This window comes from Marmota monax, unplaced genomic scaffold (genome assembly GCF_021218885.2).
Source record: "Marmota monax isolate L192 unplaced genomic scaffold, Marmota_monax_Labrador192_F-V1.1 WCK01_AAM20220418_F8-fsc00140, whole genome shotgun sequence".
Lineage (NCBI taxonomy): Eukaryota > Metazoa > Chordata > Mammalia > Rodentia > Sciuridae > Marmota > Marmota monax.
Window position 1 is genome coordinate 4,946,075 of NW_026694256.1, and position 22,789 is coordinate 4,968,863.

At 33.2% G+C, this 22,789-nt stretch overlaps 1 protein-coding gene and 1 long non-coding RNA gene across 10 annotated transcripts in view; one reads left to right on the top strand and one right to left on the bottom strand.

Moving 5' to 3' along the window:
• LOC131425036 (uncharacterized) overlaps nucleotides 1-17,244 on the top strand; it is a 37,887-nt gene extending 20,643 nt beyond the window's left edge. For both annotated transcript variants that reach the window (XR_009228841.1, XR_009228840.1), the window contains 3 exons: nucleotides 13,706-13,793; nucleotides 14,094-14,160; nucleotides 16,961-17,244. This is a non-coding gene — a long non-coding RNA (uncharacterized LOC131425036). The remainder of the gene's footprint in view (nucleotides 1-13,705; nucleotides 13,794-14,093; nucleotides 14,161-16,960) is intronic.
• Nucleotides 1-22,789, bottom strand: part of Trdn (triadin) — a 260,113-nt gene that overhangs the window by 222,744 nt on the left and 14,580 nt on the right. For all 8 annotated transcript variants that reach the window (XM_058586269.1, XM_058586273.1, XM_058586270.1 and 5 more), the window contains exon 4: nucleotides 21,682-21,741. In XM_058586269.1, the coding sequence (XP_058442252.1) occupies nucleotides 21,682-21,741 (60 nt within the window). The remainder of the gene's footprint in view (nucleotides 1-21,681; nucleotides 21,742-22,789) is intronic.

The following is a 22,789-nucleotide window of genomic DNA, read 5'->3' on the forward strand; positions in this document are numbered from 1 at the left end:
TTTCCTCATGGGATAAAGCCTTAAGAGAAATATAATGTAACAGGAAGTTCATTTGTTAGCAGGCCACGAAAAAGTGAGACTAGAAAAACCAAAAGGAAGCTGGATCTACATGATTTTTTCCTAGGTAATGTAAGTGCTTACAATCTGCCAAGAATTATTTAGTTTTTTAGGCATTAAAATCATTTAGCATTCAGGGGGTATTTAGAATGTAGATATAATTCTCATTGTATAGTTTTGGAGACTGAGAATAACAGGCTCAAGCTAAGCAGCTCCTAAGATGTGGAGCTGAATTCCAGTGCAAACTCCAGAGTGGTGAATGCTCCTTCCAGAGTGCCTAAGACTGGCAGAAGAAGTTCTTCTGTTACAGGTCCTGAGTACAGCTGAGGAAGGAGAGAGAAGTGAATCTTCCACCCTAACAACTCCAACTTCTTTGTGGGTCAAAAAAATCTGTTTTTAAACCTTGCTTGAGAGCCACTCTTAAAAGTTTCTCAAGCTTTCATTTTAAAGGGGGGATGGTATGTTGACACAAAAATTATATTAACAGCCTGTGTTACACAAAGATTCTTAAGAAAGTTAATTTAAATGTCTATAAGGAAATTGCCAGGTAAAGAAGGGTGAGACAGAGGAAGTGATTCCAGGTAGAGAGTCTCTGGTGGAGGGGAAAAAAAAAAAAAAAGGAAAGAAAGAAAGAAAAAAACGCCCTAATGCCAAAATTTGTAGAACTATTAGAACAAACCAACTGATACATCTGCCCCCATGAAATGCACCATCCAATTCACCTCACAAATCCTCTACAATTATCATGAACTTAATTAGTCCCTCTAAAATGGCTGACTGCATGGCCGTGAATTCAATGAAGAAGTAGGACCACAAGTAAAAAAAGGAAAAGGAAAACTAAGTGTCCACCAGCCTCCATGGAGACAGCGAGAGCTATGCCTGGCAGGGACAAGCTTTTACTGTAACTGGAAAACACCAAAGTGAATTAGGCAAGCCATATCTGACCATGACACATGACTTTAGCACAGATGTATAGAAAGTCTCCTTCTCTCTTTAAATAATGTCAGAGAATCCAATTGAAATCAGAGATCATTTTACTATGTGAATGAATATACTATTGGGCTGGGGATATAGCTCAGTTAGTAGAGTGCTTGCCTCGAATGCAGGAGGCCCTAGGTTCAATCCCCAGCACCGCCCCCCCACACACACACAAATAGAAGATGAATATAATATGCATCACATATAAATTATATTTGATAGAATTTTATGGTTATTATATAATTTTAATGTAAAAGTAAATTTGTTTAGGATATAAGCTACATGCTGAGAGTTCAAATGGGGGTGAGAGTTTCAGCTTCAACACTTGACATTATTAGCTATATAAACTTGAAAATCTCATGTCGTTTCCAAGCCTCTGTTAGGGACTTTATAACATGAAGGTAGGTTTTTAAGGTGTTACAAGGTTTAAGTGAGGAAGCACCTAACGCACAGTAGAAACTCGTAATATTAATTCTTTTTCTCATAATATTTTTACACTTTAAATCCCATCTAATTACACAAGAGGATTTGAAGCCGTCTTTTAAAGTAAGAAAACAAAAACAGATAAAATTGAACATGACAGAAAGAGCAGAATTCATTCACAGGAAAAGGTCTTACAATTTTATTAAGAATATATTCCTTTGGAATTCCTGTGAATTGTTACTCTCTGAAGGAAAGATTCAGGTTGCTGAAATTTACATTGTCACTCTAAAGGTACCCTTCACTTTACATGCTATTACCTGAAAATCTTTCTGACATTCAAACTTAGTGAATTGGCTTTATTTTTGCTTCTTGAGTGATTTCAGTTGGCTTATTTCCATAATACCTGAATTGCATGTTTGTAAGCTGCCAATATTTTATTGTTTTGAGTTTTTTCCTACACAGGTCAATTTAGTTGTTTTGGTTTAGTCAAATTCTATAGGGGATAGTATACAGTCTGCATTTCTTATAATGATCTAAGTGACTGACATTTTCTTTACTTTGCTAAAATGATGAATGGGATTACTTAGAATCTCAAGTCAAGTAGGAAGGAGGCTATATGCTGAATTCAGATTGTATGAAGGAAAAATGCAATTCACTCTACTAAAGTTGAATCTGTTTAATTTCTTTGTGAATGAAATTCCCTGATGGGAAACCATTTGCAGACAACTGGGGCCTACCTTCTGCCAAATCTTGCAACAAATGTTGAGGGTATATTTTTCTATAATGTATTATAGAGACTTTATTCTCTAGACCCTGAGTGTGTTTACCTGAAGGTATTGAGACTTATACTCAAAGGACTATAAACATTTTGGAATGACCTCCAGTCCTCCAAACACTGAGTGGGAGTGGATCTTGGGATGGGGATGGTATGAGGGTCTCAAGGCATTTGGAGACCTATGACTTAAAACATAAAGTGGGCTGGGTGTTGTGGCACAAGTCTGGAATCCCAACAGCTTGGGAGGCTGGGATAGAAGGATCAGGAATTCAAAGCCAGCTTTAGCAATGGTGAGGCGCTAAGCAACTCAGTGAGATCCTGTCTCTAATAAACTACAAAATTGGACTGGGGATGTGGCTCAGTGGCTGAGTGCCCCGGAGTTCAATCCCCAGTACTAAAATAAATAAATAAATGTATAAATAAAGTGGGAAGATATGAGTTTAGTTAGAAAATAATAGTCAAGTTTTTAAAGTAATATTGTCACTTAAAAATTGGCACATTTCCTAGACTATGTTTGTAATTTGTAGAATAATATTTTTTAAAGTTTAGAACTTAACAAATAATAAATTTAAAGGAATATAAATTAAACAATTTTTATATTTTAAACTAAGACATGAGATTATGCTTAAGCTATGCATTAATAGGAGTACTTTGACCTTCAAGTCTCCTTACTGAGTTTACCTCCTGCCTTATATTCTTGGAGCACTTCCAAATGGAAGTAGGACTCCAGAGTGATATCGGTTACAACCACTCCTTTCCCACTCATCTGTCAAAATCCTAAATTGCCACTCAATAATTTCAGATTTGCCAATTTGCTCAATTTTCTGGTCAAACAGAGACCTATCTAATTGAAAATCATCTAAAGAAGGGAGAAGTTTGTGTGAAGTGGGAAGGTAGGAATGGTTTTTACTTCCAAATAGGAATCTTTAGAATTGAATTTTTGTATTGCTGAAATTCCACAACTAGACTTTGCATCCTTTTTCTGCTCCAGAAACCTCTCAACCCCAAGGGTAACCCTACAATTCTCCTCAAAGAAAGACACAACAGTATGAAAGAGATATGCATGGAAAATCAGAGAGAGAGAGAGAGAGAGAGAGAGAGAGAGAGAGAGAGAGAATATGAAAGACAGTTTAGATTATAAAAGACCAAAACACAGTCAGTCTCAATGGGGAAATAAAAACGATTTGGTAAAGAAGAAACAACAAAACAAAACAAACAAAAAAACAAAAAACACCGAGAAACCTCACTCACCATTACCACTCCTAGAGCCTTGTCATAGTCCAGAGCACTGTGATGTTAGAATTTTTTGACCAATCTCTCAGTTTTTTAAACTTGTAATTTGCTCTCTCATTGGCAAAATGATTAATTGCAAATATTTGTCTTTAATGATAGAGATGCATTTTTAAAATTTATTATAAACTGTAATATCTGGACTTGGGTATGATATGTTGCTCAAGTCTAGGGCTTGGGTTTTTGGTTTTCACTGTAGACCCCCTACTTATTCACAAAATCTTTTAATGTATATTTCTTGAGTAGTTATTATATGACTACTTAAGGCTTGCTTTGAGTATACAATGATGCATATGATGTACAGGACATGTGACCCAAGTAAGAGATGATGCTGGACTGAACTAGGTAGGTAGGTCACATAGTAAATTCATTTATTCATGCAACAATGTTTATTGAGTGCCTTGAAGAGACCTGTTCTTGTAAAATGGGTAGACCATAAATAGGCAATTATCAATTAACTGAGGTCTCAGTTGTTTCAAGGTAAAATGAAGACAATAGTATGTGTTCCAGCTGGGTTGTTATGAGTGTTTATGGAGATAATAATACAAATGAAATCACTGAGACAGCAGTGCAGTGCCTTGTTGTCATGAATTTTACATTAATGATAAAGCAATGCTGGCAATTAACAAGCAAGACAGAATATTTCAGATCCCATAAATGCAGGACAATCAAAATAGGTTGATGAGGCAAAGAATGATTGCGGGAAAGAGATGAGGTTAAGTTGAACAGTAAAGTAACACCAGGGTCACCAAAAAACAGGGCCCCAAAAATCTATGTAGGGTTATGTGTAAATGCTACCACATCATACAGAGCATTCTAGAATGTCTTTGCAGTTTGGACTCTTCTAATGGTAATAGTAAATTTTTTTAAAAAGTTTAGTATGATAAGTAGATTTTAAAAAGATCATTTATATCTTTGTGAGCAAAAATAAAGTTTGTAAAGAAAACATATGAGAAATAGCAGGTCAGTTGGAAGTGATTACAGTGACTTAGGTGAGGGATGATACTTGCCTGGACTAGGTGGTTCACAGTGGAGAATCATTTACTCTGGCAACAAATGTTTATTGAAAACCTGTTACAAGATACTTTTCTAGGATATTTAGTTATAGTGGTGAACAGAATCTCCTAATTCACGGGGCTGAGAGTCTATTGGTCTGAGGCAAAAATAGCAGCTAATTAAGCAAAATGGAAATAAACATACTACTACAAAATTTATCAGGAAAAGGTTATAAGGAATGCTACTCAAAGTAATGGATGGTGATTTAAAATATATGGTCAATGAAAAACAAGTTGTAGAGAAGTAGATGAGTTCAAAGTATATTTTGAAGTAGACCTAATATGACTTTTAATATATTTTGATATGATGAGTGAGAAAAAAATAAAGAATGACTTTCACAGTCTGACTTGGACATTTGGAAACAAATAAATACAGAACTCTGATAAAGGCAGCATGTGTTCCATACACTCAGCTACTTGCCGTTCATCAACTAATTGCTTAGTCATGACTGTCATTCCTATATATATAGTTTAGATTTTTGTCAGAGTACCTATATAGAGAGGCTCAGAAGATGAATCCATAGTTACATTATTGAGTTATTACTAAAATATATAATTGGTAATATATGATTAGTTAATTATCAAGATTTTTTCATAATTTTAGAAAAGTTTTAAGCAAATGGATTACTTAGCAAAAATTGGCCAAATGATCCACTGTAAGGTGTTTAAAACACCAAAAGCTTCAACTTCTTAGATCAAAGAGTATCCTCCAGGCCACAATGTTTCTACTGGGATGGTTTTTTTGCATCCTGATATAAATCTTCTCTAATATTTTCATGTGTTATCATATATTTGCGTATTCACTTTGATGGAAAGCAAGGAATAGCAGCCAAATACATATTTCATACATTCTTTTGATTAAAAATGATAAAGGTGGTGTTAATGTTTTTTTCTTCCTTATTTTCAATTTATGTAGTAGAAATAATTTTCCATACAGCATACAACTAAAGAAAGAAAATGTGATTGATTCAAGATTATTTCATTGTTCCATTAATTTTGCACCTGGTTTATGACAGAATACTGAATGTTCAGATATAACAAAAGTAGATGCATAGATACATAGAATTGTAATCATAGAGTTAAGGAATATTAAAGTGACTTTAAAATCAGCCCTTCCAACACCTTAATTTTTAAGATGGTTAGAAAATGGTCCCTGGAAGGATAAATAGCTAAACCAAGGTAATGCATTGAGGTCAAACTAAGATGAAAATATATATTTTTTATTTTTCTGTTTGGCAAGTCAAGATAAATGACAATAATTTGAACTCTTACAATTAATGACCTCCTTATCATTGAAAGTTCTGCAAGTATCTACTAACAAAAATAAACTAATTTTATAGTTTTCTTCAGTGGTCATGTTCTGTTTAGCATCAGTAATGAATTGACTTGAAGTAGCCCACTGTAGAGATACCATACTTAAAGACCTGTCCCCAAATTACAATAATTTATTTCCATAACCCTAGCTAGATTGTCAACTAGAGTATTTTCAACTTTCAGAATTTTTATTTCTTCATGTTTATTAAATTGTTTCTTCAAGTTATCCAAACAATTCCTCTTTCAACCCCACATCAAATTGCATATAAAATTGCATATACAGTGAGGGAAAAAGGAATGTGAGATACAGATGAGTGTGAATATATTTTAATTTTATACAAAGGCCAAGGCTGGTAGGAAAAAAAAATATTAATTTGATTGAGTGCATTCTCATTTAAATAATTGTAATAGCCAGTTAGGGTGGTGCACTCCTCTGTTCCCAGGCAGGAGGATCACAAGTTCAAGGCCAACCTCAGCAATTTAGCAAGACTCCATAACCAAACACAAAATAAAATTGCCTGGGGATGTAACTCAAGATAGAGCAACTCATGGGTTTAAGCTCCAGCATCACAAAAATAATAGTAATAATAATATTTTAAAATCTAACAATTATACTGGGCAATATTTTGTCAAGTTTTGTGGCCATTTTAAGGATGCCCAGAAAAGTTTAAGAGCAAACCATACCCAAGATTCCCTCAACAATTTTAGTGATAAGTTCCTTGTGCACTTACATCAGGAGTCTTCCAATTCTTTCACTTGCCAACTAATGAGGCACCTAAAGGTTATCACCAAAGTACTTGCTTTTTTATGGAAGTTATGATACAAAGACTCAGGAGTACATGTCAAATTTAAATCATATAAAACTGTGATTATGTAGTTGTTTGAATTATACTACTTAGGAAAGAGAGTGCAGAAAACTAAAAAAAAAAAAAAAAAAAAAGGTGGGGGGGATCCCAAAGGTAAAACATACTTGTAATTCTCTTTAAATCCTGGGGATAGTATATAGGCATCTCAGTAAATCTACTAAACAACTCCCTCTTAGTTGAACTTCTCTCACTTTTCTTAGGTGAAGTTATAAAGATACTGGTAGCCCTTTACGTCAATGAAATGAAATGATCCCTACCCAGAGCTTAAGGCAGTACCTGGCCTTCCATAGGCACTCAGTAAGTGTTGAATCTTCTCATTATGTACGGTCCTTATATTGTCTTCTTCTCTGAAAGTCCTCAAAAATCCTTAAAAGCCAAAAGCAGATTGATCTCTGGAGGACTGAGTTTTCCCACATCTCTAATTCTAGCATACAAAGCAAAGTTCTTTGGGAATTTCCTTTTTTGTTATCTTGGAATGCAAGGGGATAATTTTTTAAAGCAATTACAGACATTTGGAAAATAGGGTTGTTGCTCTACTCTCCAAGGATCTCATTCATATAGAAAAAATAAATGAGTTTGGCATTCTTTAATCACTCTTTAAGCTATTTCCATACCACCAGGGCCTGAGCAAAAAAGGAAGAAGCTTGTGATTGCCCCACTTCCCGTTTTTCCTTTATTTTCTACCTGCAGGAAAATCTCTACTTTTTTTTTTGTCTCTAACACAAGCAAATATTCTATATTCACAAGCAATTCAAAGAGACATGAAAGCCTGAAGCAGAGCCAAAGAGCCAATTAAAAAGGAACCTTCTGGTTTCAGAGTTTACCTCAGAGGAGAAAAAAAAAAAAAGGACTTGAGGTTTTGCTTTAGCAGAGAATTTTCTACAGGATGCTTTAATAAGGATGATAAAACTCCACATCTTTTCAACTACAGGCCCATAACATAAATTTAAATATGTCACAAAAAAAGGATAAAATGGGAATGTGTTAATAAATGTTATTTAATAGCCTTAGCACCATAATTAAATTCACAAATGTATTCTCACATGAATGCCATGTTTGGAGGTCAGCCAATCTCTCTTCTTGTTTTAAATTCTGTGTAATTGATAATATTTTGTCATTTAAAACAATGTACCCTGTTTATCCAGTGTCTGCCAGGAGGCTATTCATAATTACATAAAAATCATATTCCTCTGGGAGAAAATCATTATTGATATAATCATTACCATGAATTATGGAAAATGGAAAAGGCTTCCCTCTTATAGAACCACCATATAAAAGAATATTAAATCATCAGTTTGTAGCTCACAAAGTGTTTCAATAGGGCATATGGTGCTTTTTTCACATCTATTTTCACTCACCTTTTATATGACAGTCCAATTGTTACAAATGAGTCTTGTCTACTAAACAAGGGCTTTTTACCTAAGCACTGGATGATAGCAATGAAAAGTGGTATGTGGGTGACACTTTTTCCCTAAGGAAAGCAATGCACCAATTATAAAGCAGAAACATGGAATAAAATAAAGTACTAGGTGTTTTGAAGACAGAATATAAATAAAGAAGTGCAAATGACAAAGGACAGACAGTAAGGTAGATGGGGTCAAATTTGAAAGAAAACTGTGGTGTAGATGACATCTATATGTTTTGATGTTATTTTGTTCAGTTTTTATCCTGTATTGATTTCTTGCTTGGTATTATTAATTTAAAAAAATTCTCCTTTTACAGTTTCTCCTATAGGAATAAAAAAAAATGATTGGTCATCCAAAGAGGAATAAATATTGAGCCATTGTAAGTAATTAATAATAAAAACCATAATAAAACAGAAGATTTCTGAACATAGGCAGGAAATGCCCGATGAAGCTTGCCCCAAACACTGCAGCCCCTATTCTTTAGGTATTTATAGTGAGAATAATCTGCATAAGATGATTTAGTACTTAATTAGTACTTCCTTTCATTTTTCTACCTTCACTGCTTTATATAGTTCATTGCTTTATTTGCAATAATCTTTGATTGAGTTGTTATCACCTTCTCCTTTGAAGCTCATGTTATGACCACTAGCATCTAGTACGTAATAGAGATTCAGCAACTGCTGGGAAATTGATTAATCAAAGGACTTTGAACATCTAAACATGGATGTTGATGAAGATATAGATAGGCAAAACAAATTGCCCTCCAAATTTGGGGTAATTAGTACTACTATGTGGAAATAACAGTATTATGCCTTATCATAGCATATTTTAGAAAACTAAAATATAAAATATATTAAGCTAGGACAGAAGTTATAGAGCTACTCAAAAATGTTGAGCAACTAGCTGAACACCCTAAAGTCATTAACACTAAAGTTACTCTTACAAAACTATCTTAATCTCATGCAAACATAAAAATGCTATATAGGAAAAAAAAAAAAAAGCTAAGGAAAAAAAAAAAGATTTGCTTATCAAATAGACCTCTCTGAAAATAGTTAGCTATATATAAGCAGCTATGAATTCTATGCATTATTTCCACATTTAAAATAAGGATTTCTTAAGAAAAGGGATAAGAATTGAACATCTATTTGAATGGTTAGAGTCTTATACTGGGTATTTTTAATTCACTGTATCTAAGGTCACAACACTGGAGGGATGTACTCACATAAATCACTAGAATTCCTTTTTAATTCTTACTCTTATAAGCTGAAAGATGACATTTTTGCAAAACATGACACATTAGTAAATAACATTTAATTAATTTGATAATTCTTTGATTAAGCTTTAATTTTTCTTGATTCTCATGCAGCAATTCAAATTATTCTGTATTATTTGTTCTTTTTCACACGTTTAGGGCAGGCTTTGAATAGTCCCAGTAGGTTACCTGAGAAGGAATTTATTCTTGTCTGACAGCAGGTCTATGCCATTAATAGTGACAAGGCTAGACCAAAAAGACACTTTAATAAATGTTCCCTCACAGAAAAGACATTTCTGTAGAAACTGGTGCCTCTCTCAGAAGTCTAGGAGAAAAAATTCTGAGCAAGTGAGAAAAATGAAACCTTAGGCCTTCTTTCTGTTTCCTTTAGACATAGAGAAAATGAAGCCATATGAACAATGTATTAAAAGAAGATACTTATTTACTAGCTTTTGCCCCAAACCTAAAAGTGTTTTATCCTAAGGAAGCTAAAAGAGTGGGAGAAGAAGCATCAATGGAATTGAATCTGCTTGGAAGTACTTGCATCTATTTCTGTATGCATACCAGCTAATCAGAGTGACTAGAATGTTTCATGGATTGATTCAGACAAGTATGACAATTTGATACATTTACCTCAAACAGTTTCCACAGCTTTCCAGTAATCAGAAGGTAACTCTCCCCAGGGTTATGGCAAGTCCAGGGACTAGGCACTCCCATCATTAAACATAGACTTTCATTTTTTTCTCTGTTTAGCCTAATTATGTATGCTGTCTGCAGTTTACTGATGCTTGCATCAAGCTCAGCTTTGCTAATTCCAAGCTTCTGTCTCCCGAGATACTACCAGTAACTCTTTAAGAAATCTTTACAGAGGCCTATTTGCAATGCTTAGAAACCTGTCATCTTTTTAAATAACAAGATTATTTCTAGGAATGAATAAAGAGGTCTACTCTGGGATAAACACCATTTTTTTTTCATTGAGATAAATATTGTACATCAAGAATTCAACTCAACACACATACCATGTTTCTGGCAAGGTATGAAAGTATAAGGCAGTGGGGATTTAAAGGCAAATGTTTGTTGATGGTGTATATAAGGCAGTAAAAACAAACAAACAAACAAAAATTTGCTCTGCAGGGAATCATAATAATGTTTGATAATTGAATCAGAAACTTAAAAAAGTAGTGGGTAGAGAAACACCAATTTTGCTATATCTGGGAATCATCATCCCCATGAGACACTTAAATAGTGTTTGTTATTATGATAGCTCAATGTGTTTCAAGTGTATATGTATGTGCATAAGTTTAACCATGTCTTATTTCTATAAAGTAATGTCTATTATTACATTTTATAGATGAGGGAACAGGCTCAGGAAAGTTGAGTAACGTGCCTATATTTATTTAATTTTTTTCTTAAATAGTTAACTCATTTTATGGCAAGAGTCATTCTACTTAATTCTTTCCTCTCCTACCTTACGGCTCCAACCATTTTTCATTTGCTTTTCAGAAGTCTTTCTGAAATTCATTCTGTAAATGTTGTGTCACCCATTTTTGTTATTACATGGCTACATCATAGATTCTGGGCTTTAGTTTACTGTAGATTAAGAAGAAAGTCCATGTTCCAGACTTCAGCAAATTCTGAGAAATAGGTCAAAATTTCCATTACTGAATTCAAAGGGAATTCCATCAAATACATAAAGTGACCTAAATTGCAATAAATGAAATGGGTACAAGAATGCTTTCTGAAAGATTTCACTTTTAGACAAATGTTGTATATCTGTCTAAACTTCTAGTATCTTGGGTTCTCTTGGTACTATAATTTCTCTTTTTTACCATTGTTAAGGGGTATTATTCACAATAGATTCATTGGAAATTTTCTCGCAAATTGGAGAACTAGAACATTTCCTACATGTAAATTGCAAATCTGAATAGCATTACATTGTGTGTGTGTATATATATACACACACACATATGTCACACTCTTAAAACTCCATTCATCTATTGATGTACAGAACTACAGATATACAGGAGAAATATGTTGCTGCTGTTCTATTGCAATGGTAAAGAAATTTATATTTAAAAAAAATCTAGAAGAAAATATTTTAATATTTTCACCATAAAAAAGACAAATATCTGAAGACAGAATGAAAAGCCTGATTTGAACATTTCATAATATATACATGTATTGAAGTATCATAGCACCCCACAAATAAGTACAATTTTATATGTTAATTGAAATATATATGCATAAAAATAAAATACATTTTGCAATAGTAGGCATGAAATTCATCTTACATGTATTGCCATTTAGCCAATCATTTTGATTTAACTATGTTAAGACATGTTTTTATTGTATCCCCCCGTCCCTTAACTACAAAGAGTTTATATTGTCAACATTACTTGAGGCCCTCAGTATATTATTCTGTATCACAGAATCACACTTCCAGCCTATGTAAACCTAACAATACATTTTATTATTATAATCTTTCATAGGACCAATTACATAGGCATATTAAATACAGAAGCATAACTACAACTGTAGGTATTAATCATATTCCATTTCTTCTCTTTTAATAATAATAACAACAATAACTATTTTTTTTTCTGACTGTACACTGTTGACTAGAGATAAGCTCTGCTTAAATTTGGTCTGGGCTTCATGAGGGTAAGCACCAGGCATATTTTGTTTACTGCTACATCCTCAAAATCTATCATAGTTCCTAGAACCTAGAGAACACTGAACCAAACTTGTTTTATGTGTGTACTACAGAATATCTTAACACAATCTTCAATATAACACTACAAAATATTTAATAAGATTATCCATATGATATAGACAGTAGAAGCAAGGCAAACAGGTGTGCAATGGCTAATATAGGGGAAAATGTTTGTTTTATCTTTATCAAAACTCTTCTGTTACAATAGAGATAGGGCACAGCTATGTATTCACCCATGAAGAGGTGCCAATACAGAGAGGGCCACGCACTTCAAATGTACTTCGATTATCTACTCTTTGACTCCACAACCCTACCACTACCAGCCTAATGGTACAAAGGAGGAAGGGACTCAATGAGGTTGACCAACATGACAAAGTCACATTCCACCAAGTAGCACGGACTAGGTTTGAGTCCATGCAGTTTTTCTTTGGAGTTTGTTCTGACTCCTATATATTTTCTGCATTAGAGGAGTGTCTCTGAAGAATAAAAATAAAAATGAACTAAAAATCAAATAACATCAAAAGTCATCTAATGAAGGAAAATAAAATGTTAACCTCATTTAGGTTATGAACACATACAATTCTAGCTCTTACTGTGCTGCTTTGGGAGGTGAGTCCTGCCTAAGTCATTGTTGATTTTCATTTAGTTGAGACCTCAATGACATTTCACAACTTACTTGAATCTCAATTTGGAGATAGTTTGTAGCATTTGGGGTTGAAACATCCATTTCATAAGTCACCTAATCACAGTTCCCATGACCACTCCAGGAATAATGACTTTCTCAAGTTTGTCCTTCATTTCTTAAAAATTATGTTTACATACGCCAAAATTAGCAATATTCCACAAATTTTCTCTCATCATCAGTCCCTTAAGTAGAGTTCTGCCTGATCATATATTATGAAATTATGCTTTCTTATTATCCTTCTTGTACTTAAATCCGTCAATGACTTTGTCAAATATCAATTCTATTGGGCTGACCAAGTGTCCTATAATGTGACATTAAAAGCATTTCGTTTCTTATTTCCTGATGCTTTTCAATCTTAGTTCATCCTGTCTTATAAATACATCAATTTCACATGCACTGCCATGTTCCAATTCATTTCCTCTTTCATATACAAATAAAGCAAGCTCTATGTATTCCTTAGCACTTAGTCAAATACCATTCCTCCTTCTGATTCTGTGGATCCCCTTTCCTTAATAGCAGGAATCACTGATGTCTCTCATCTGAAACTTGTAACATTTATAGTTTGTACTATGCAACATAATCCCCAAATTTATCTTTTTCTTTTATCTATTAGTTCTTTTTCTCTTTCTAATATACTTGTTAAAGTTGGAAATTATATTTTAGTATTTGTATATCCTTTAGTGTGCTTGGCTTAGACTGCTAAACATGTAGAAATTATTCAAAATTTGTACTCTGACTTATTTTAGTTCCTCTCTGGATACTCTACATCTCTTTCTATATCCTCTTCCCAAAACACCACACTTGATTAACTAACTGCTTACTACATAGTTTTATTTGAGAATTAATGAAGTAAATCCTGTGAAAATAACTATAATGACCCTTGTTATTTAGCAGGTGCTAAACAACTGATGTTTGGATGGGAATCTTCACATGTTCACCTTTTGCAACTGGGTACCATATGTGGCTTTCAGGACGGATGGTAAGTTCAAAGTTGCCTTCTTCAGCCCTGTTTACTTCAGTAAGCTGGGACCCCAGTCCTCCCAAGACCACCTACTTAGACAATTCATTAGCTTTATCATTCCAAAGAACTCTAAATAATTTGACATTCCCCTTCTTTGGTATAAATCCCATGATTCTACCTGCATTATAATTCCAAAATCATGTTAATTTTCTCTATCTACTGTTCTAAAATCAAGCTTTGTCTCACTCCTTAGGACTCTTTCTAATTCCATTCTCTTCTAATCATCTTGTGCAATTCCAATTTTGTTTCTCTTTTTAGATTCCTTGAGTACCAAGTAAAGGGAACTAGAAGATCCTCATCTATATCTGGAAAACAGATAGATTTGGTATTAATCCTAAGGATTTACAAACTCATAAGCCTCAGTTTGAATTATCTGTCTGCAACTTTGTGAGACCTTTACAAATAACATAAACTGGTTGTCTTGCAATTCTTTCCTTTATAAGAAAAGGATTATAATATACACTTACTAAGTCTTTATTAGGAAAATGCAAAATATTTCAAGAGTCTAGCAGAGATAATGACAAAAGAACAATTCAAGATTTCATGATTCTGAGCCTTAAATATCCCTTTAGTCTTGATGTCTGTATCCTCAATTCCATATAGCCAGACTTAACAAATGTCTCAAGCTCATTTCAATTTTTATATATTCCATAGATCTAAGAAATAAATTTTAATAAATGACTCAAGATACAAATTTGGTAAAGTTGAGGTTTCAAAAAAAAACAGGCAAATGATTAATATCCAGCCTGTGTGACACACCAAATTTATATTTTCTCCATTGTTTCTTAGTGTGCTATTGAGGTCCATTATAGTAATATGAGGGTTTTGTTTAGTTTTTAATTTATTAGCTATCCTAACAAGTTTGTAAAGAAAAATATTGATTGACTTATTAATATATAGAAATTTTAAGTAACAAAAAGAAAATTTAATTTTAAATAGAATAAAAATGTTTTCTCCATTGCAATTACTATGTAGCAACATTGAACAATTTTAAAAATTGAAGGCACACTTTGCAATCTTCACAATCATATTTTTCTTACATATTGAACATTTTTCATTTCATTAACTTAGAAATTATTTTGTCAATTATTTTAAACAATACATTTTTTAAATTTAGTTGTGGTGTTAAGTCTATTTAATAATAATTATTAACATATTTCCATATTATCTTCTTTGTGTGACATATTTAAATCTGTGTTATGTTATCTGAAAAGCAGTGGAGTTTTATACTCCTTGTTAAAGATTCCTGTAGAAAATTCTCTGCTGAACCTAAACCTCAAGTCCTTTTTTCTCCTCTGAGGTAAACTCAGAAACCAGAAGTTTCCTTTTTAATTGGCTCTTTGGCTCTCTCACCTGATTGTGTTTAGTAGTTTTGTATCATTATTTAGGAAGATATAATAGAAGCTGAGGGACACCATTTTACTAGCCTAATTTTAATTTCATTGAACAGTTGAAGATTGAGAATATTCCTTTTTCACACATTACTGCAGAGAAGAAAAGTGACAGAGAAAGATACCTCAAAATTATTAAATAAATCAAAAGATGAATTAAAAAAGATAGCAACAGGCTAGATTCTAAAGATCAGGCTGAAATTAAAATTGATTCTACAAGTGAGATGTCTTCAGATGACAATGAATTTTCTCAGATTTGAAAATCAATGAATGAGTGAACAATACATTTCAAAGAAAAACATATTATTCTCAGTTACTTAGGCTTTCAGCATGGCAAGAACCTAAGGCATGCTATTTTAGTAAAAGATCGTGTTGTAGCATCCTTTTCATCTAAAGATCTATGTGCTCAACGCTGTGGTTTTATGGACACAAATGATTAGACATACTGGCAAGAATCAGAAGGAAATAGACAATGTGTGGATGAGAAAACTGGTTGAATTTTTTATTCTAGTTCATGTTCACAAACATAAAAATGAAAAATTTTTGCTATTATGGAATGAAGACGAAAACATTTTCTTTTCAAATGAAGTATCTATCATCACAGATTTCAATAAATCAACTGTTGCATTTAATGATCCATGTTCTAATACCATGCTGGAACCTATTAAAGATGTGTTTCAAATCTGGAATTGGTTCCATGCAGACTCAGGAATGAGAGCTGCTGAGCAGTGAGTCCCTTTCTGAAGATGTTTCCTACTTAGAGTATACATATCTTTAAAATTGGGAATGTATAAAATAAGCACTTAATTTTTGTGTAAATTGTCATCAAAATATTCACTGTCCACATATTCTAAGATAATTTAATTCTTTTTTTTAAATAATTAAGATATCCAGGTGGTGAGTTGAAATCACTGTTTCTGGTGTACTAAGAGTAGTGTTTATATTTTCGGGGTCTCTACTGCACACTTACCGAGTTATTATTAGTTATACAGTTATTCAAGTCATGTTTTGTCTCTTGACTATCAGCTGGCTGAGGGAATTCAAAAAATACTTACTGATTAAACACTGTAACTCCCAAAGCTTTTGTTGTGTAAAATAATTAGATGTTTGGAATTAAAATGAGCATATTTTTTGGAAGGTTGCCTACCTTAGAGCAGGATTTTTGGGAAAGTATAAAGAAAGGCTGAATTTTACCTAGTCTTCTTTAATACACCAAGTGAAATATATCAGATTAAACCATTAAATAACAGTGACTATACTGCTATTACATTTGACCTCTTCTCTGAAAGATTAAACCAAAAATATAGTAAAGTACCACTGAAGTTTAAGAAAAGGATCTTAATAAAGTGAGAGTACTAACTTAACTACTTGAGGATTTTCTAGCTATGGACTTGAAACCCACTGAATTGAAATACAGGCTGCCAAAGAATGCCCTATTATAGTCAGAGAAGATTTTGGTAGGTGAGTACCCTCAATTTTAGGAAAGTAAACAACGCAGAAAGTAAAATAAATTACCTTGACATAAATTCTTGGCTCAAGTAAAAGTCAGACAATTTCTGGGATTGTAATGGTGGGATAATTCCTAAGAAATAAACTTTAACTTATATTAAACTTTAATCCTTCTAGCTATGGAGATGAAAGCTAAAAAGAAAAAGAAAAGCTTTAAAATTCTAACCAAAAGCACACTTGCCCTAGTCCTTGTACTGATATTTAAATTGTTTTCTTTATCTACAGGGAATATAAAGAGGTCTGTGAGCCACGTGATTTCTTACTTTTAGAAATTCATCTCTTTAACTTGGATGATTCTGTTCAGAAATCCATTCAATTCATTAAGCCCAAGTAGAAATTGATGAAGAAGGAATATGAAACTGACAAGATCATGATGTTTCCTTAAGAGTTTAAACTATTGGTACAAGTGTTGCTTGAGAAGAATGTGCTTAGCCATGAAATATTGAAGAGGAAATTGGAATTATTAGGAAGGTCATATATAAATAAATCTAAAAGAATTTTACCTTGAACATCTCTACTATTGATTTTTAGAGAAAACAAAGCAAGCATCATGAATTGATTTGCAGTGTTGCAAATGATGTCTGTATTGACCAGTTTTAGTAGTTCTCTCATAAGAAAATAACAAGAAGATAGTCTTAATCTTTAGAGGGAAAGTGGCGGTTATTACCTTCAAGACAGACACCACAGGAACAGGATCTCTCTCTCTCTCTCTCTCTCTCTCTCTCTCTCTCTCTTTCTCCTGCCCCCTCCTCTTCCTTCCCTCCCTCCCCTCGAACAGCTATTCGAATATGTAACACTGACAATCTACAGAATCAAGGGATCTCATGGTGAGGTTGTTCTGATATTAAAGAGAAGATAAAGAAATTTTTCTTCGGCAGGGGGGAGGGAATCTTCAGTATTCATCATATCTTAAAAAAAAATAGTAGATATATGTCTATTCCAGCTGCTCATATGACCAGCCTTGATAGTATATGTTCACTTTCTAGATTTAAACAGACTTTATTCTTATTGCTCCAACTTAATATAAAGTGAGTCAGTAGAGGAGAAATTGAAATTCTTACTGAAGTAAGAATTATCTCCAATCAAAGTATATTGCACATTCACTATTCACTGTGGAGAGCCAGAGCACTTCAATTAATATAATGTACATGTTAACTAAAACTTTTAAGGATACCTTAGGAGTATTTTATTTCTTGGTACATAAAGCAAAACTAGGGACTTGATGTCACAGTATCAGCACCTGCACATGGCATCAACAAGGTTTTCCACTGTGAACTACAGTTTGGGCTCCGTTTGAGGGTGTGACAATATTCTCCAAGAGAATTACTGAATCCCAGAGGGAAAAGTCAAATTATAGTTTAAAAAACTCATTACCAATAATTAATAATGAACTCCAGCTAAACAATAACAGGTGTTCCACTAATCCCAAACAGAAACAGATGGAAGCACAAATGTTTTATAAATAGTGGATACATGCAGAGCAATAAACTTGGCAGGAATTATTTTATTCCTTAATTGTCAGTCAGAGTCAATGTCTTATCACTTGTTTTCTCTAAATTAATATGCCCAGATTAAATATGTGTTTCTCACTCCTTAGTTTTAAAACATTAGTACTTTATCATTCCATATTACATATTGCATCACTAACAAAGATAGTATTTTTAAACTTTCCTTTGGTACATTTACCAATAGTATGTAGTTTATTATACTTTATTTCTCCTCTCCCCTTCCTCCATCTTAGTGCTTGAACAAAAATTACTGGTCTAAATATTCTTTTACTTCTTAAACCTTCAAAATAATGAATGTAAGTAGATGAGATACATTAGGGCAGTCAGAAAGTCAAGTAAATAGATGGTATTAAGAGACTTAATCCTATAAGAAAGAGGAATTATTTTTAGGACTTAGAGTATTATGTAGTGCTATAGATTTTGATCCTCTGGTGAATAAAACCTCAGGCCTTGTGCATGCTAGGCAAGTGCTATGCCACTGTGCTCTATCCTCAGCCCTGAATCTGATAAATATATATATATATATATATATATATATATATATATATATATATATTTTGGAGGTTCACATAAACCTTAAGAAGAGCTCTCTCTGTGTGGTCATTAGCAAAATCTTCTTTACCTCATGCAGAGATGGTTTTATTATTCCTTCTGACCTTCAGCTTTTGTGAGGTATTCAGAAAGAATCCATTGGTATTATAACTGTTGTACTGCCCCCATCGCTTACTAACTTCCACAATGCAGGGTTCAGTGTGCTATGATTTTTTTAGAAAATATGTTTTAAGATCAACATATCGTAGCTACTATAAACAATTTTTATGGCACAAATATTAATTTTAGTCAAATAATAAAACTTAAAAATAAAACATAAAGTAAACAATATATATTAGTCATTTCTTAATTCCTACTTATCAAAAATACAGATTCATCTTATGTATAAGTCAATATTTGGTCCATCTTATAAAAGCAGAAATATCTGTGGAGTGTGACTTCCTTGAAATACCACCGCTGAACAAAATGGGCTGTGAATCTTTTACCTAAAGTGAATTTATGGTGCATATTGCCTGGGATGGTGCATATGGCCTGGGATCGTTCCTGCGGAGTGCTCACCCTGACATACTGTGGGGAAAAGAATCTCACTCCAGTTAGATTGGCAGCCATTATGAAGTCAAACAACAACAAGTGCTGGCGAGGATGTGGGGAAAAGGGTACATTTGTACATTGCTGGTGGGATTGCAAATTGGTGCAGCCAATTTGGAAAGCAGTATGGAGATTTCTTGGAAAGCTGGGAATGGAGCCACCATTTGACCCAGCTATTCCCCTTCTCGGTCTATTCCCTAAAGACCTAAAAAGAGCATGCTACAGGGACACTGCTACATTGATGTTCATAGCAGCACAATTCACAATAGCAAGACTGTGGAGCCAACCTAGATGCCCTTCAAAAGATGAATGGATAAAAAAAAATGTGGCATTTATACACAATGGAGTATTGCTCTGCATTAAAAAATGACAAAATCATAGAATTTACAGGGAAATGGATGGCATTAGAGCAGATTATGCTAAGTGAAGCTAGCCAATCCCTAAAAAACAAATGCCAAATGTCTTCTTTGATATAAGGAGAGTAACTAAGAACAGAGTAGGGTCGAAGAGCTTGAGAAGAAGATTAACATTAAACAGGGATGAGAGGTGGGAGGGAAAGGGAGAGAGAAGGGAAATTGCATGGAAATGGAAGGAGACCCTCAGAGTTATACAAAAGTACATACAAGAGGAAGTGAGGGGAAAGGGAAAAATAATACAAGGGGGACAAATGAATGTCAGTAGAGGGGGCAGAGAGAGAAGAGGGGAGGGGAGGGGAGGGGAGGGGGGATAGTAGAGGATAGGAAAGGCAGCAGAACACAACAGACACTAGTATGGCAATATGTAAATCAATGGATGTGTAACTGATGTGATTCTGCAATCTGTATATGGGGTAAAAATGGGAGCTCATAACCCACTTGAATCAAAGTGTGAAATATGATATATCAAGAACTATGTAATGTTTTGAACAACCAACAATAAAAAATTAAAAAAAAAAGATGAAAACAATTTGCTATGAATCGACTAGGTGCCTTGTCAACAATGCAAGGTTGTAACTGTGATCTTCATTTTAAATGTAAGCAACTTGAAGATGAGGTACTCAGTGATTTTCCTCAAGGTCCCATGACAGAAAAGACTGGAGTCAAGCACTGCACTTGTATGCCTCACATTCCCCTGAATCACCCTCCCTTCCTCAGTGCTTCCACTTAATTTTACTTTGCTATTATACCATACCCAACTGATGACCATAATCAACTTCACCAAGTAAGATACCATCATTCTCAGGTTTATACCCTTCATTTCAGTTTTTAACACATTAAAAATGTAGAAAAAAAATGAAGGAGGAAGTAAAAGAGGAAGAGGAGGAGGAAGAGAAGGAAACCATCTGACAGAATAAGTTGTTCTGCTACTTTAGTTGTCCAGAGAAATAAGAGTCGTAGGATTTTCTTAATTCCTAGGGCCTATATGTATTATACATTTTTTTCAGATATGACATACCTGTTTTCAACATATGCCCAAGTTATAATTATACATTTTAGAAAGATTTTCTCATAAACACGCAAGGACACAAAATGTGTTTGCTTTAAACAAACAGCTTCAGTTATTTTAATATAAATTATCTCCTTCTTTAACAATATCTTCTTAGAAATGTTTTCCCGAATATGAACATGTTTCACCAGTTTTTATTTCTGCAAAAACCATAGTGCAAGCAATAAGTTGCTTATTTTTAATTATGGTATTAGTAAAGAATACCTCATTAAACTCTGGGCAAGAATTAAAGGTATGAGAGATTAATGTACATTGCTTTAACTAAAAGTTTTCTCCATTATGTTGACTATTAACTCCAGACTTGACTATCTCCATTAAAATTTTTATGGAATGGCCAAAGTTCATATGTGGGGAGAAAATCTCAAGTTTGTTTTAGGGGATTTCATATTTGAACTGTGATGCATTTTAATATGAATTCTGTTCATTTCTAGGAAAAGAATGTTCACTTCTAAGAAAAGAATGATATTTTCATTGTCATACATTTTTTCTTCTGTTTACAAGGAATTTTAAAAAGATAATTCATCGCTTCACTCCAAGATATTATTAAAGATATTAGCATACTTCAATATGAAGATATTAGCATGTTTTTAGCTTTCAGCTGACTATATTTGCAATAGGCCATGCAGTGATTGAAAGTAAAATTAAAGGCCCTAATGCCACTTATTACTTTTGCTTTTTATTGGCTTTATTCTAGATCTACACATGCATTATGCATTTTTTAAAAAGGAAAATACAGTTTAGTACATTAAAAAGCCAAAAATCTTAGAAACAAAGACTATTAAAACAGACAAGCACAAGAATTGTTTGGAATACCTGGTTTTAAGTCCCCATGGACAAACATGTCAATCATATATCGACAGAATGCATACTGATCTGACAGAGTAGAAAGAAAAAAAATGAGAAAATGTCATCAAAATCCTTCTTTTTTCAATGGAGAAATGGTTTAACAAAACAAAATAGCACAATTCAATTTTGGTTACTACATATTTTCTGCAAAGAAATAATTTGTATTCATGGACATGCAGGAGGGAAAAGGCATAATGAACATAATGCTCCATTTAGTCATACAAAAAAATACCTTAAATTTTGAAACAGAGATAATATTATAGTGGTTGTTTTTAAAAATGAAAGCCTTTTTCATCAAATTTGCTACAAAGTCATCACATTAAAGCACTCATTCTCATTTGTCCTTTTGTAGACTTAGGATGATGAAGCAGAAATTTTACAAAAGAAAATTGGTTCCAATTTGGAATGTTTTACCAAATATTCTCTCCCAGATCCTAAATGAAGCTGCAGAATATTTTGTCAAAAGGCCTGCAGTAGGGCGAACCCCTTTGAAACTACTTTCCATGACAATGTTCTTTAATTAGAAGAAATCAAGAACAGACTAACAGTGCCAAATGATACCACTGTTAAGATAATTAATTGAGTAATTTTCATAAGACCATTTTATGATCTTGACTAGTCTATGACCTATGGAAAAAAGGATCAAAAGACAGTAAGTGGTGAACATTTGGGACAAACATCTTAAAATAATTTCAAGAGTGTTTTTTTTTTCTTTTCTCTCTAAACTATTTCATATTTTCACACAACTTTAAATTCTCCTAAGGTCATTCCAAGTTTCCATTGATGAAGATTCTCATTAGAATCTGTAAGTTTTACCAGAGATTCTCTAAATCTTGAATATTATGAAATGAATCTTCTATGCAATGATTTACATTTTAGTTTTCTTAGAATAGAGATCTTATTAATTGACCAAATCCAAAGGCAGCTTTGGGACCAAGTAAGTTTATTGGCTTTATACAACATGACATATTTTTAATTGTTTCACATTATGCGTATCAAACATGAAACAACAAAATTTGTTATTCTATTAATATACATTGAAGGATTTTTTAAAACTTCAATCTTTAGAGTGTTA